At 50.3% G+C, this 15,198-nt stretch overlaps 1 protein-coding gene across 2 annotated transcripts; it reads right to left on the bottom strand.

Moving 5' to 3' along the window:
- Positions 1 to 200: 200 nt before the first annotated feature.
- POMC (proopiomelanocortin) lies at positions 201 to 11,986 on the bottom strand. 2 transcript variants are annotated; one of them, XM_084622320.1, is made up of 3 exons: positions 11,927 to 11,986; positions 5,706 to 5,859; positions 201 to 1,195 (listed from the first exon to the last, which is right to left on the bottom strand). In XM_084622320.1, exons 2-3 carry the CDS (start codon positions 5,835 to 5,837, stop codon positions 545 to 547), a joined length of 783 nt encoding a protein of 260 aa, XP_084478446.1. In that variant the 5' UTR covers positions 5,838 to 5,859; positions 11,927 to 11,986; the 3' UTR covers positions 201 to 544. The 2 variants fall into 2 exon arrangements, with proteins under 2 accessions (XP_084478446.1, XP_084478447.1); XM_084622321.1 differs by having other exon boundaries at positions 5,718 to 5,859.
- Positions 11,987 to 15,198: the final 3,212 nt, after the last annotated feature.

Raw genomic sequence — 15,198 nt, 5'->3', positions numbered from 1 at the left:
TTACGTTGCAAAGGATTTAATACATTCACCAGTCCTGTCTATCTGCTTCCAGGTGTTGACTTTCAGGCTGTAGCTTGTCTCATCCGCTTGAAACGCACAAGAACCTTTACCAAAGAAAGCAGCTCACGCCAGACAGAGCCAGAGACACTGCAGAGTCCTGCTTAGCTTGCAAAACTGTATTATTATTTGAATCCATCATTTACAGTATTGTACAGCTTGTTTCAAATATGAAAATAATCTGGCAGGGCAAAACTAGATATGCACTCATCAAAGCATCTCTTTCCTCATATGTACAGTACGGATGTTTTTATTTCAATGGATTGATTTTTAATCTGTGCACATTCAAAGTCAGAATAAGAACATGAAATCATTTCCTAATAGCAAACTGCTTAATAATAATAATAATAATTAGTAACAACATAATAAGTGATCATCGTAACTGTATCTAAGTGAAACACATGCCAGTGGGATCTTGAAGCTAACTTGGGTCTCCTTGGGGATCTATTTGCAAGTTACATCCCCACCCTCCACTCCCTCCCTCACCTTACTGGCCTTTCTTGTAGGCATTTTTGATTATGGCATTCTTAAAAAGAGTCATTAAAGGGGTCTGGCTGTTCTCCGATGTCATGAAGCCCCCGTATCGCTTGTCTTTGGGCGGGGTGTTCCATCGGAAATGGTGCATCTTGTAGGACTCTCCATCTTTCTTCTCTTCCTCCTCTGAGACCATCTCTTCCTCACTCGCTGGGCTTTCCAGGGACTCGAACTCGGGGTAGTCCAGTTCCATAGAAAGGTCTCTTCTGAACTCCAGTGGGTAGCTCTCAGCGGACTCCTCTTCCACCCCATTGGGATAGACCTTGATGGGTCTCCTCTTCCTGCCTACTGGCTTTCCCCATCGGAAATGCTCCATTGAGTAGGATCGTTTGCTGTCTTGCCTTTCGAGGGCAGCTCTTTCTTCTTCTTTGTCTTCTTTTTGAGCTGGGGAAGCATCAGGGAAGAAGCCAAAGAGTAGATTGCTGGGGATCTCTTCTCGCTTGTGGCCAGTGACGCTGCTGCTGTTCTTCCTGCCGAACTTGTTCCAGCGGAAGTGGCTCATGACATACTTCCGGATGTTCTCAGACAGAGGCTGCAGGTGGCCGTTACCTGGGTACACAGGTGACTCAGCAGACAGGTCCAGTTTGCAGGCTTTGATGCACGCCTGGGTGAGGAGAAAGGAAATGCTTCAACTAGACACACATTTGCTATGTGGGGCTCATGTCATGTAATGTCCAGGCATGGAGCTGACCTATGGGCCTTTCTATTTCTCTCTGTGAGTAACTGTACCTAGAAGTGCCTTCAGAGTCTTCCAGCAGCACAGCTGTTTATTAATAGCAGTAATACTCTGCAAGCCCATCTCAGGGTCTAAAGCACTCTACAAACAGTGAGCCGGGTCCTCCGCTGCTCTGAATTGCTATTGCTCCGCTGAAGCCAATGGAACTATGCTGATTTACACCAGCTGAGGATCTGGCCATTCAGTCTCCCCTTGTGAGGCAGGTGTGTGCAATTATTTTCATTTTACAGAAGGGGAAACGGGGGCCCAGAGAGGGGCGGTGACTTGCCCAAGATCACACAGGGAGTCCTTAGCAGAGCTGGGCATAGAAGCCATGTCTCTTAACTCCGAGTCTGAAGTGTTAACTGCCCGGTCGTGTATTGAGTGGTATAAAGCAGACCCCTGAAGGGGAGCAAGCTGGGCAGGTTGCTCGCATTTGGCCAGGGAAAGAAACTCCCAAGCCCGCTCCTTTTTCCCTGACTCCGCTTGTTTGCTCCGTTACTTGCAACCAAGACCTCCCCAGAGGCCAGAGCATCTTATAACCATTGCACCACTTCCTGTAGCAGGGGAACAGGGCTGGCCTTACCATGAGGCGAACTCAGGCGGCCGCCTCCGGCGCTAGACTGTAGGGGGCGCCGCTAGGACTCAGCGTTTCAAAGTTTTGGCCCGCGTGAGGGGCCGTCATTTCAGCTCCCCGCCTCAGGTGCCAAAATGTTGTGGGCCGGCCCTGCGGGGGAACCCTTGCAAAGGGTTAGCTTAGGAGGGGCTGGGGCTGAGGAACCTGTGGTCTTAAATAGGCTGCTGCAGCATCCTCCCTGCTTCGTGCAACAGGAGGTTCTTCTAGGGCCGCCAGTCGGCCGTGACCCAGCGTCTGTCCGGAGTCACGTGCACAATTCCCGCTGCTGGCAGCAGGAGATGGCAGGCGTATGTGGGAGGGCTGGGGTTGGCCCTGTGGTTCTGTTATGTAAAGATCGATGCAAATTTTAACTATAAACTGTTGTCTTCAGGAGTTCATAACCCAGGAATTGCTTACGGCGCGGACGGCACCACAGCACCAGATGGTGCAGAGCCTGGTGAGTCCTGCGACCAGGGCGGCAACAGAGCCCAGGGAATCCGACTGTGTAACATGGCTCTGGCAGAGGGCCCAGGGGCCTCTCGCTGAACTGTGGAGCTGGAGGTTGTGGCTGGGATAAGGCATCGTGGGCAAAGCGCAAGCAACCCACAAGCCCTGAGGCGAAGAACACGCCAGGGACTACGATACAGTCAAGGCAGCATCACAGATCGGCTGGGTCTGTCGTGGGAGGGATACCGACAGAGATTTAGGGCTGCGAATTGGACAGAGGGAATAAGGCCCAGAGCTTCCACACGCAGACTGGCTGACTGGGCCGAGGCTGGAAAGCCAGGGGCTGGAGGAAAGGATGGATACGGTGGTTTTAGAGCAGCGTTCGCAGTCTCTCCAAGGTGGCAGGCGTCTGTGGGTGCTGGCATTGACCCTCGACTTTGGACAGTGCTGTGATGCTCGCCGAAGAGTTCTTAGAGGCTGACTTACCAGGAGAACAGTCTGTCCCCTGAGGGGACAGGAGATGGGGAAGGAAAGTGTCAATGCCCAGGCAGGAAGAATCTAAGGGGTCCTCCTCTGCTAGCGGGGGAGACAGTTTGTTACTGGTGCGGGCACTCAGGACATATAAAGAGACTGTCAGCGTATGGACTGCGGCTTGGCAGAATTCTGCGGGTGGACTGGGGTGCCCAGGAGAAAACGAGTGTCTACCCATAGGGTCAAAGTCGTCAGGAAGCGGGTGAAGGGGTTAATGGACTCGGCAGCCAGAGTGTTTGCTTGTTCGGGTAGATCGGGTGAAACCCCACTGGATGCTGCCTGGGAGGGGATTGAAACTGGAATGCATACGTGGGGAAAGGAAATGGTGCCCTTTAGTGAAAATCCTCTTTGAGGTCAAGGGAAGGTTTAAATAGAAACAGGTGGGGATGGTGAAGGCTTTGCCCCATCCAGTCGTTTTGGGACTGGAAACCCTTTGCCTTGATGGAAGGAGGAAATTCCCGGAGAGCACAGAGTTGGTTATGGGGTGTGAAACACAAGACTGAAGAAGGGGGAGATCAAAAAGAAAGAGAAGAACCTAGCTAGGAAGACACAAGCCGGGAAGAGGAAAAAGAGCCTGGAGCAGAGAGAGAGAGCTGGTAGAGAAGGAAGAGGAAATGGAGGTGAACAGAGGCTGGTGACCGAGCCCTATGTGGGTTTACCTGCTGAAGAAGGGGTCCCCCAGGCAGCCCCAGGAGCAGACCAGCAGGAGAAAGAGCCTTTAGCCAAACGGGGTCCCGAACAAAATGTCATGGCGGGTGAAAGGAGCACCGAACCAGTGGAGCTGCGACGGAGTACAGAGGAAGGTCAGCCAAGAGACAGTCCTGCCGAACGCCCTTGGTATGAGGATGGAGGGGCGGAGACGGCCTCCGCCCACAGATTGTTCTTTCGGGGGGTGGAAAGCAAAGAGCTCGGCCCAAGAGACCATGGAGCATCGGGGAAAGGAGAGCGAGGTGTGTTGAATCAGTAGCTAACTGCAGGCTCTGTCGCTCTAATACCCACCAGAATGTATTAACTGGACCTAACTGGAAGGCAGGCCGTTAGCAGAAGGTGTCCATTAACTGAGCAGAGCTGCAGCTGAAGGGCTAATTGAAGGGGCAGCAGCCTCAGCAGATGGGACTATGCAGCTGGACAAGTAGGAAGTGCTGGAGAGGTGGGCGCCTGAAGGAAGACAGAGGTAGGCAGGATGCACGGCTGCTAGGACTGGAAGCACGTGGGAAGCTGGCTGGGGACTGTAGATATACGTAAATAAGGCTACAGGCTGCAGCCTGCTGGAAGAATACAATCGAACGTGGTGGTGGTGAAGGAGACCTGGAGTGCTTGTGGTCCGTGATTAAGGCCTGAAAGGACTCTCAGGGGACAGCCCCACAGCCAGCAACTGTTGCAAAAATGGTATCGGTTACCGAGAGGTCGAATCCCGATGACCTCGCTCAGGTCATTGACTTCAGCCAGCCGTGTCCTGCACCTAGTGAGTTCACTGGGAGCTGTGACGGCTCAGTACCTCTGTACGTCAGGCCGTGTGTGCTCAGGTGCCAAGCTAAAGCAGGCGTAGGCCCCCAGCTTTTGGCACCCTGGTGTGACAGTGTTGGTGTAAATGACTAGCCCAAGGCCAAAGAGGGGGTCAGCACCAGAGCTGGGGTTAAACCCCCTCCTGGCTTCCTCGCCCACGCTGCCATTAGATGGGGGTCCAGCTCCTTTCTTACCAGCTTTTGGCAAAGGGGACAAACCTTCAAATGGCTGAACCGGAAGAAGTGTCCCCTTTGCCTGCTCAGTAGACATCCCCTTGCAAGTCCGGTGCCAGGTAACTAACCCTTCCTCCATGGGGGTCGAGGGGGAGGGGAGAAATGAAATCCTGCCCTTCCGGCAGATGGAGTCTGTCTCTTCCATCTCTAGCTGCGATGTGCGCACTCCGTTACCAATGGGCCGTCTGCAGCTTAAAAACCTAAAAGCTGGCTAGTGAGGGAGAGCGCCTAACCTGGTGGTAGGCAGACAGCGAAGGCTGACTTGTCGCCCTATATGCGCAATGCAGAGCGCAGGGGAGCAGGCAGGGGGTGGAAAACTCCCCTGCAATCTTTGCAAACCCCCTAACTGCAGCAGGAGACCTCGTGTCATTGCGATTGCTCTGACGGGGCCTGCTCCTCTCAGCTGTTGGGAATCTGCATTGCTCGATTGCCTTCCCTGGAGCTATGCCCACTTATACCAGCTGGCGACCTGGCTTAAAGGGTAGCTGGACATATTGCTCTGAGCAGCCGTGCAGCAGTTCTATGGCATACCGAGGGCCATGGCTGCCTCTGAGCGACCCCAGGGACTGAGACTGGACCCGTGTCCTCCCACGGCCCGCATCGGTGCATCCACCAAGAACTATACAAGCTTCCATGACTCTGCATCCACTGCACCTCTGCAGGGTAAGGGAACAGAATCACCCGCATTTTACCACTGGGCAACTGAAACCCCTGGCTATTGAAGTGAACTGCCCAAGGTCTGTGACTGATCTGGGAATCTCCCAACTCCCAGTCCTGCACCTTCGCTGAAGATGCTCCTTCCTGCACTGTTGGGAACAGTGCTTGGGAGTGGGGGAGCTGTCTTACCGGGGCTTTCCCAGAGCTGATTTCCGATTTGCTTCCAGAAAGAGATGTCAAGGAGTTGTTTGGGTTTTTTTAATGTATTTAATTCTGAGCGTGGCCCAGATGTTAGGAATGGGAAATGTGTATTGTGCCTCCATCCACCCAGTTTAGTGCAGGACAGAGCCCGAGTCCCATTTTAGAGCCCCGACGTTCCCCCTGAGCGCCCAGGGCCGGAGCCACTCACCAAGAGACCTACTTCCGTGCTGAGGTCCCTGCATCTGCTGCTCTGCGAGCACTGGCTGTTCACGCCGCCGGCCGCGTGAAAGAGCAGCACGCCCAGAATCGCCAGCAGGCCGCTCCTTACGGGTTTCAGCATCTTCGGGATGGAGCTCGGACTCCTGAGGAAACAGAAGGGGTGGGGGTGATGCCAAGTGTAATCGCCGCGATGTTTGTCAGCCGCGCCGGCAGCTGTTAGCCGGCACCTCGGCAGCCAGGTGAGTCCAGCGCGGTTGCACAAGACGGCCAGAAAGAGAGGGTTATGCACAATGAGCTTGCCAAACAGGTCCAGTCAAATGTAGCTCCTGCACTGGGAGCGGGGGCCTCTCCTGAGAAGACATTTGTATCTGTTAGACCTGGACCCAACTCCCAGATGAAAGCCGCCCGATGGTGTGGGGATGGAGGCTTTCAGAATTTGGACCTGGGCCTGGGTTTGAATTTCCAAGTTTCGCTCCTGTCTCTCTCTGTTCGGCCTAGCCAGAATCACAGACATGACCCTCGACGTCCAGGGGAGGGGCTGGCATTCAAACCCAGAGCTGGAGTTAAATTCCACATAATTTCTCTCTAACGCAGTGGTCCCCGAACTTTTTACCTCACGCCCCCTTCCTGGAGCCGGGAGTGGGGCTGCAGCTGAGGGTGGGGCTGGGTGGTGCTTCTTCCCTGCCTCCTGTGGGGGCTGGCCCAGGCCCCAGCCGCACCATCCCCCCCCAAACGGTCTTCCAGGCCCCCCAAGGGGGGGGGCGTGAGCCCCACAGTTTGGAGACCTCTGCGCTAATCAGTCCAATTGCCGATCTGACTATCGGCCGACTTTGGAAGGATGGGAGTTGGGTTTCCAGCCCTGCTATAGAGCTTAGGGCTGCAGAAGGATGCTGGAGCTGAGTCCTAGCCCTGCACAGCCATGGGATGTGCCCAGATGCCACAATGACAGGCATGGCATAAACACCGGGATGGATGGGCAGTGAGCCCCAGCACAACTCTCAGGTAGGGCAGGGGCTTACAGTAGCTGAGTTCCAGCTCAGCAGGCAGGGATCCCATCCCAGTGCACTGCTGTGAGGGATGCTATTCTGAATAGTACCCTGAAACTTTGAAGGTTTACGAGGTCACGAGTCGTTGCTCAGACTCACTACAGGCAACGTCTGTTTGTAATAGAAAGTTTTGATTGGGCGGGTATGTAGATAATGTAAAAAGCCCTGGTTCCAGCCATGGAATTTTTAAATGCTCCTTTTGATACATTTCCCCCACCCCGTTCCCTTTATCTCTTAAAAATCGTGTAAAAATAATTGGGGTGAAATAAGGTATTCCTTTGGGGTTTACTGGTTTCACTGCCTCTGGGGCTTGGATCAGTTACAAAGCAGGCTGAGTCCTCAGCTGGGGTAAATTACCGTTGCCTCACTGAAGCCATGTTGCATTGTACAAATACCCCGGTGGGGACTTCAATAGAGAGATGCCGGTTGACACCTGCTGAAGATCTGGCCCTGTATTTTTAGGTAGTATCCGTCGTAAGGGAGGTTAATCACAGACACCGGGTCTGGAGAAACTTCTCTTCTGCAGAGAGCAGCTTTTATAGGTAGGTGAAATGAGTTTAGCTCATTCTCTGTGCTCTGGGTCAGACTGCCTTAGTTCGGTGACAGATGCAGTTCCCCTCCTGTCATTTCTGCAGAACCATTGTAGCTAACTGAGAAGCAGGCTCCATTCTAATCTAATCAGCATAATTGCTAACTGCAGCCCTGGCCTTGTAAAAGTCCTGCACAAAAGCAATGTGTATTCTTAAAGGACAACAGTTATCTCACCCTGCAGGGCAGGCAGCATATTAGAAGGTTAGCGCCATCCATTCTGATTCCAGTATCTTTACCAATGGCAATGGTGTCGGAAGCAGAGAGAACACAACTTGGGTTTCGGGTGCACTGGAAGTGCCAGCCAGTCGGAAAATCTTGGGATGTGAAAGTTAGAGGGTAAATTTGGAGCTAGACTCCGGTTTCTTGCCCTAAGAAGCACGTGCAGTGCATAGGAAATCACCCTCATTCTCTGTGCCTGGAGTTCTCGCTTCGTTGTATAACACCAAGTTATAGCCGTTACTTGAACATTGTTGCTGACGGCATTAGCAATGCTCGCTGGGCCTGTCTCTCATACTTTCATCGGAGGGACTAAAAGCCTGTTGCAGCTACTGATGCATTCAGCCTCACATATGCCTCTGAGTTATGCAAATATCCCCCTCACAGTTCTGCAGAAAGGGGAACGTGTACAGAAGGAATGTGTCCAAAGTCACTCAGGGAGTGTTCCGGAGACTCAGAAATAGAACGGAGGAGGCTGGACTCCCAGTCCCTTGCACTAACCACTAGGTAACTCTCTTTATTAACAGATTAGAGATTCAGAATCTGCAATTATATCCACAGCCGCATACAGATCACACTATCCCCAGTCAAAATGCAGCTTGGCTTTTGTTCTGTTGAATACAAGACAATATGATTACCCAATGTTATCTCTTTCATTCCTAATTAAAAAGCTTCTCTTTCGGGAAGGAACCCAGCTCCTTGAATTTGATTCTATGTGGAGGGAAAAAGCGAGACTTTCTTGGATGGCGTTTGCTACCTAAAGGTCCATCTAAGGATAGATAAATGCAAGTAGGGTTGCTAAATTGAAAAATATTAGCAATGCATTCTTCAGAACGCAAGCCCCTCTGATTGACTCACTGCTACAGCTTACAGTGAACCGAGCTGCCTTGTATAGAAATTTCTTATTGTTGTTCCCATTCTCCTAACCTCTCTCTGCCTAGACTTAGATGGCAAGGCTCTTGAACAGGGACTGTCCTTGCAGCGCATATGACAGAGTGGTTGCTTCTGTAAATAATAGATGAAGATTTAGTCATCAGATGCTTGTAGACAGCACTTGGAAGTTGCAGTGGGGGGTCAGAAGCTGATGTGCTTTGAAAATGCCACTCTAAATCTTGGTGAAGAACACAGCTGGAACACCTCTTGGGGGTGTAGACCAACGGTGTGCAAACTTTCCAGTTGTGCCCCCCTTTCCATTCCCGGAATTTGTTATCCCACCCCACTCCATTACTTGTAGTCTGAGGTAATCCCCTACTTCTGTGCTACTGCTGGCCATGGGGCTGCCTTCAGAGCTGGGCAGCCAGAGAGCGGCATCTGCTGGCCAGGGCCCTGCCACCCTGACTTCTGCGCTGCTGCTGGCAGAGAGAGCGGTGCCTGCTGGCTGGGCCGTTCATATTCTTTGTGGCACAAAAGGGCTATTTTTTTAACCCCACGCCCCTCCTGCCCTGCAACACCCACTCAATTTTGAGACCGCTCCCGCTATTATGGCAGCGGGTCCTGTGGGATCCCAGTGTCTTCACCCCCCGCCCCTCTCCCCAAGAACCTCTTGCCCCCACCCCCGGGGGTGTGCGCCCCCAGCTTGTGCCCCACTGGTGGAGAAGGTAGATTTCAGGACCTGGGCTAGCTCTTAGTGCTATAAAAGGCTGAGGAAAAGAACTGTAATTAGCATTCCTCACCCAGGGAGAACTTCAGCTGAGGTCAATGGGATTTGAAGGAGGAGTGCATTAGAGCCAGTCTTTTCTTAGAAACGTGCTTTTTGACAAAAAAAAAGGGGGGGGGGCCTTTGACTAAATGGACATTTTTGTGAGAAAACCTTTGTGTGTGTTGAGGTTTCTCAGGTGGTGTTAAAAACAAAATAAAAAATGGCCGCAAACCGAACCAGGCACGCACACGTTTCTTTGTTCTACAACCGCAGCCTGAAGTTTGTTGGTTTTCAGTTGAAAGTTCAGAAATATTTGGGGCGGGGTTGGGTTTTTTTTTTTTTTTTTTGTTAAACCCTGAAAAATGCCGCAAAAATCTGTGGTAAAAATGAAAAAGGTTTGGGTTGTTTTTCTAACTATTTTCATGGAAAATAAGATACTCTTTTCCACCTGCTCTTCTTACCACTGTATGGGATTGGGCCCATTGACTTTCCCTTACACCATGACTGGTCTCATTGAAGTCAATGGACAAAAGTTCTATTTCATGTGAGTGAGGCCAGGTCTACACAAGGACCTTTTACCAATACGGTATCCTAGCAAAGCCCTCCTAGAATGGATGCAGCTATACCAGCAAGCTGTGCTTCGTGCTGGTAGAGTAAAACCACCTCTGTGATAGAAACTTGCCCTGACACCACCCCGGGTGAGCAAAAGAGCTTTTTTGCTGGTACTGCTATGTCGACACTGCCAGTTTTGCCAGCAAAACTCTATCGGGGTCATACCTCTTCATGCCCCTGTCCGACATAGGCTATGTCTACCCTACAATCTTAAGTTGGCCTGTGTTAGGTTGGCTTACAGCCACCACATTAATTACTGCGGTGGCCGATGTCCACACTACCCTCCTTCTTTCGGTGGTACACGTCCTCACCAGGAGTGCTTCTACTGACTGAAGAGGCCAGGGCTCTCAGCCCCACGCAGCTCCCCACCGGGAGTCCAGCTGCCCCCTGGAACTTCTCACCTCCCCACCAAGAGTGAGGGAAAGCTGCCTGCAGCTTCTCACCTCTGGTGGGGAGATCCACACCCGGAGTCTGGTTGGCTGCTGTGCTCCCAGTGGGGAACAGGGAATTGGGACCCCAGAGGCAGCAGGGCTTCTAGCAGGGAGTGGGGAGCCTCAGCAGCAGCTCAAGCCAGGAGCCTGGGTGGCAGCCTGGATTGGAGTGGAGACCCAGCAGCAGCCTAGCTGGGGAGCTGAGCTGTGAAACTGATGAGAATGACAACCAACAGCTGATATAAGGAACCCAGTGTCTACACAGACACTGCGTCACCCTAACTACACCAACATAAGCCCTACATCTCTCGTTGAGGTGGTTTTATGATGTCAATATAGCCGGGGAGTTACATCAGCAGGAGGAAAGGAGTACTTGTGGCACCTTAGAGACTAACAAATTTATTAGAGCATAAGCTTTCGTGAGCTACAGCTCACTTGTTGCATCTGATGAAGTGAGCTACAGCTCACGAAAGCTTATGCTCAAATAAATTTGTTAGTCTTTAAGGTGCCACAAGTCCTCCTTTTCTTTTTGCGAATACAGACTAACACGGCTGCTACTCTGAAACCTGTCATCAGCAGGAGGAGCATTTCAGTGTGCACACCTCCAGTTTTGTGGACAAAAGCTGACTTCTGTCGACAAAATTGTGTAGTGTAGACAAGGCCATAGTTGTGCTGCCAGAAGTCTGTAGTGTCGACCTGGTCTAAAGTTCTCTCGCTCTGGCCCTGGTGGTTTTCCCTGAAGGCAGGGATTTGGTATGATTGTTTCCTTAACTTGACTGAACAAACATCACTGCTGTTATCATCAACACTGTTAACAGATTCCTCTTGGTTAATACACCACAAGACAGTAGTTTGCTGGGGAGCAGATTTGCAGCTAGGACACAGGGAAGCTTTTAATAACACAGGTTATAAAAGAGAACAGATCAAACCCAAAAGAAAAAATGTCCTCTCCTGATCTTTTGTCAGCGTGCAACCACCAGTAACTTTTGACATTATTAAGGAGGGTGAGAAAGTACAAAAGGGCTTGGAGCTGTGGACAGAGACAGAGAGGGGTTTTGTAATATATTTGGAAAACAGAACAATCCACAGCAAAATAGAGGAACAACAGAAAAATAAAGGCTCTAGGTAAGAATTTATTAAATATTTAGGTCCAAGGAAGAATGGGGAGAGGGGCTTAGTTGGTAGGGGGGTTTTTTGGGGGGGAAGGGGAGTGTTGTGTTTACTGGCTTCCCCTTGCAGTTAAATCACTGACCATGAATAATTTATCTTAGCATGCAAATGAATTGTAACATAGCTCTAATATTAACTATTTCCCCTTAGAGCAAAGTGGGCTTAGCAGTCAAGTGTCATTCCTTCAAGACTCACATAACAATTGGGACAATCAATCTTGAGTTGATCCCATTCTGAAATATGCCATCGAAAGACCAAGGCTAGTGGGAATACTGGGGTTTGTCCTCTGATAGCTTTATAGCTCCCTGGAATGGCTAATTCCTTTAAATCACACCTGATCTGAAATATTTCTGCTGGGTTACAGCTAAAGGACAACAGCTTGTTCTTTATCTATGCGAGGAACAAAGGCATAAGACACTGCCTCTGTGTTCCTGTCTTAACGGGAGTGGAGAAAAGATCAGAGCAGAAGGAATAAAGAGGAAGAGCCGGAGTCGTTCCGACTTACCTGTTGCTGTGGAGTGTGATCTTGGCTTCTCAGTCTGATGCCTCGCTCTCGGTCTCTGAGTGACTGTAGCTCCCAGCTCCAGTCCTGGCTCTTTTTATACCACAGGCTGGGCTTTGTGCAGGGCGTTTCATCCAAGACAACCTTCCGGACAGACCTTTTGAAGCAACAGGAAAAGGGCTGGGGAGAAGGGGGCGTGTGGGGTGGGGATATGGGCAAAGAAGCCAGTGACGAGGGAATGTTCCAGGTGTGGAACAGAACAAAAGATTAGCAAACAGTGTCTGGAAGACGAACGTTTGCTGGATCTAGCCCCATGGTAAATGGGGAGAGATTAGCATCTCCCTGTGAGCCAGAACTCCGGGTGGAGCATGGTAAAGTTTTCCAGTCATGCTTGCTAATTGCATTTCCAGAGCGGAGATAGCAGGCTTTAATTAAAAATCAAACACCCCTTTAGAGCAGGTATTAGTGAGCAATAAAGGTATCACTTCTGGATCCTGGTGCTGTTTATCACATGCACGTTGGCGGGGTCGTTAGTCACTGTTCAGTCTCAGATGCTGGACGCCATGGGTCTTTGCAGATTCTTGTTTGTCTTGAGCAGAAAAAAATATTGTTCTCCTGCATTTTAAAAAGTGAATATTGTGCTGGTGAAAGGTGGCAGGTCGACAGCTCTGGGCCGCATGGAACAGGTCCAGCATGGACAGTGGCAATGCAAGCTCCCCCATGTTATCTTGCTAAGGTGCATCAACCCTATCTGGAGGCCAGAGGAGAAAATCCATCTCCATGGCCCAGTCAATCCTTGGCCCCTCTGCTGAGATGGCTGCAGCTGGTCTCCTGGCTGACAAACTGTAGGTTTGAGGTGTGGACCCTGGGAGGTGGACTGGGACTCACCAGACTCAAGATACTCTAATAGGGTTGGCCTTGGATACTGGATATTTAAAATACGTTCCTGTTGGTATTGTGGTAGCATCTAGGAATCTTCATCAAGGAGCAAGGCCTGTTATCATAGAATCATAGAATATTAGGGTTGGAAGAGACCTCAGGAGGTCATCTAGTTAAACCCCCTGCTCAAAGCAGGACCAACCCCAACTAAATCATCGCAGCCAGGGCTTTGTCAAGCTGGGCCTTAAAAACTTCTTAGGATGGAGATTCCAGCACCTTCCTAGGTAACCCATTCCAGTGCTTCACTACCCTCCTAGTGAAATAATTTTTCCTAATATCCAAGCTAGACCTCTCCCATGGCAACTTGAGACCATTGCTTCTTGTTCTGTTATGGCCAAGCAAAGAAGACAGTCCTTCCCCCACGGTGCTTACAGTCATGTCAGGGCTCAAGAGGTGGGCAAACCAGACAAAGGAGGTGGGATCTATTGGAACTCAATCGAGAAATCTCAGCTTGCATCAACTTCCTTTATGCCCAATGCCTGGTGAGGTAGTGTGATTCTGAGGTGACCTTTCACCTTTAAATCTCCCCCACTGCAACTTGAGACCATTACTCCTTGTTCTGTCATCTGCTACCGCTGAGAACAGTCTAGATCCATCCTCTTTGGAACCCCCTTTCAGGTAGTTGAAAGCAGCTATCAAATCCCCCCTCATTCTTCTCTTCCATAGACTAAACATCCCCAGTTCCCTCAGCCTCTCCTCATAAGTCATGTGTTCCAGTCCCCTAATCCTTGTTGTTGCCCTCCGCTGGACTCTTTCCAATTTTTGCACATCCTTCTTGTAGTGTGGGGCCCAAAACTGGACACAGTACTCCAGATGAGGCCTCACCAATGTCGAATAGAGGGGAACGATCACGTCCCTCGATCTGCTGGCAATGCCCCTATTTATACATCCCAAAATGCCATTGGCCTTCTTGGCAACAAGGGCACACTGCTGACTCATATCCAGCTTCTTGTCCACTGTAACCCCTAGGTCCTTTTCTGCAGAACTGCTGCCGAGCCATTCGGTCCCTAGTCTGTAGCAGTGCATCTGCGACTGATCCACAGAGGGAAAGAAATTTGAAGAAAAAAAATCATCACATAAATCTGAATATTTAATAAATTGAGGGACACTCTGATTGCTCCAGGGACATTCAACAAACAGAAAACAAGGCAAAATTTGATGATTAAATTCTGCCTAGTGCATTATTTGCATTGCTCTAATATACCATCCTGAGCTCTTTATTCTTTCTTCTTACTTCATTGACTGTGCTGGAAATTTGCCTTAGGGACAGACTCTTACGTGTCCTGCACCCCTTTACTCTCTCTGCTGGCTACCTGCATTGCTGCCTTGGTTTTCTCTGAGTGTGCTTCTCGGATTGCTCCTGAGGCGGCTTCATGGTGCTCTGCTCTGTACTGGGGCTCATGGCAAAGCCATCGCTGATCGCCCAGCAATAACCGTGTAAGGCCCTCTGGGTGAAAACCACTGTCCAAAACATCAGTTGTTCTCACGATTGTCTCCTGCTCCAGTTTTATCTGCTTTAATTTTAGCTCAGTGCATTCCATCAGCTGACCCTCTCCTTTTAAAATCGAGAAGGCCTGCTCGGAGACATCCCACAGGCAATTCATCTCCTTGTCAATGCACATAACGACCTGAGCTGCCTCCACTCTCCGTGCCCTTGCCTCCACTCTCCGTGGCCCTTGCTGTGAAATTCTTTTCCTTGACAGCAGAGCAATTCTGAGACATTTTATGAGCCCGACCAATGGCTAAAAGGTGTCCATGATTTTCACTTTAAAGGATCCTCCATCATCATCATCAAGCCGCTCTGATCTTTTTATTTTTACAGGGATTGAGACATTTACAGGGGAAATGCGAAGGTAAAGTACCACATTGGAATAACTTTTCCAGTCTGTGCTGAACACCTCCAATGCACGCAGTCCAAGGAGGGTACTCACATGGGATGAGATTTTCACTTCAGAGCTTACCCTGGCTGGCCAGCACCCACCCCAGAGTTGAGCATCTGGTATTACAATTTCATCCCCTTTCGCTTTAGAATGGAGATGGGTTCCGGCGTGAAGTTTGGACTTTAGATCCAAATTCCCATCGTTCAAAGGCGTTCAGCTGCAGACCTGTTACAAAAAAGAAATGCATCCGATCCTCAGCGTGTGTGAAGTGGCATTGCGTCACAGATGTCAAAGTGACATGGCAAGAGTTTTGTAAATAATTCACTGTGAATTTTCCTAAACTTGATGTCATTTGAGAACATTTTTTGCCGGTCTTTTGTTTACCCCAAATCTGGAATTTAAGCTGTGCTGCGAATAGGAACAGAAAAGTCACCTGGGGTTGTTTCTGGTCGCTGA

Source organism: Lepidochelys olivacea (genome assembly GCF_965140295.1).
Source record: "Lepidochelys olivacea isolate rLepOli2 genome assembly, chromosome: 3".
Taxonomy (NCBI): domain Eukaryota; kingdom Metazoa; phylum Chordata; order Testudines; family Cheloniidae; genus Lepidochelys; species Lepidochelys olivacea.
This window is presented reverse-complemented; position numbering and strand designations above follow the sequence as displayed.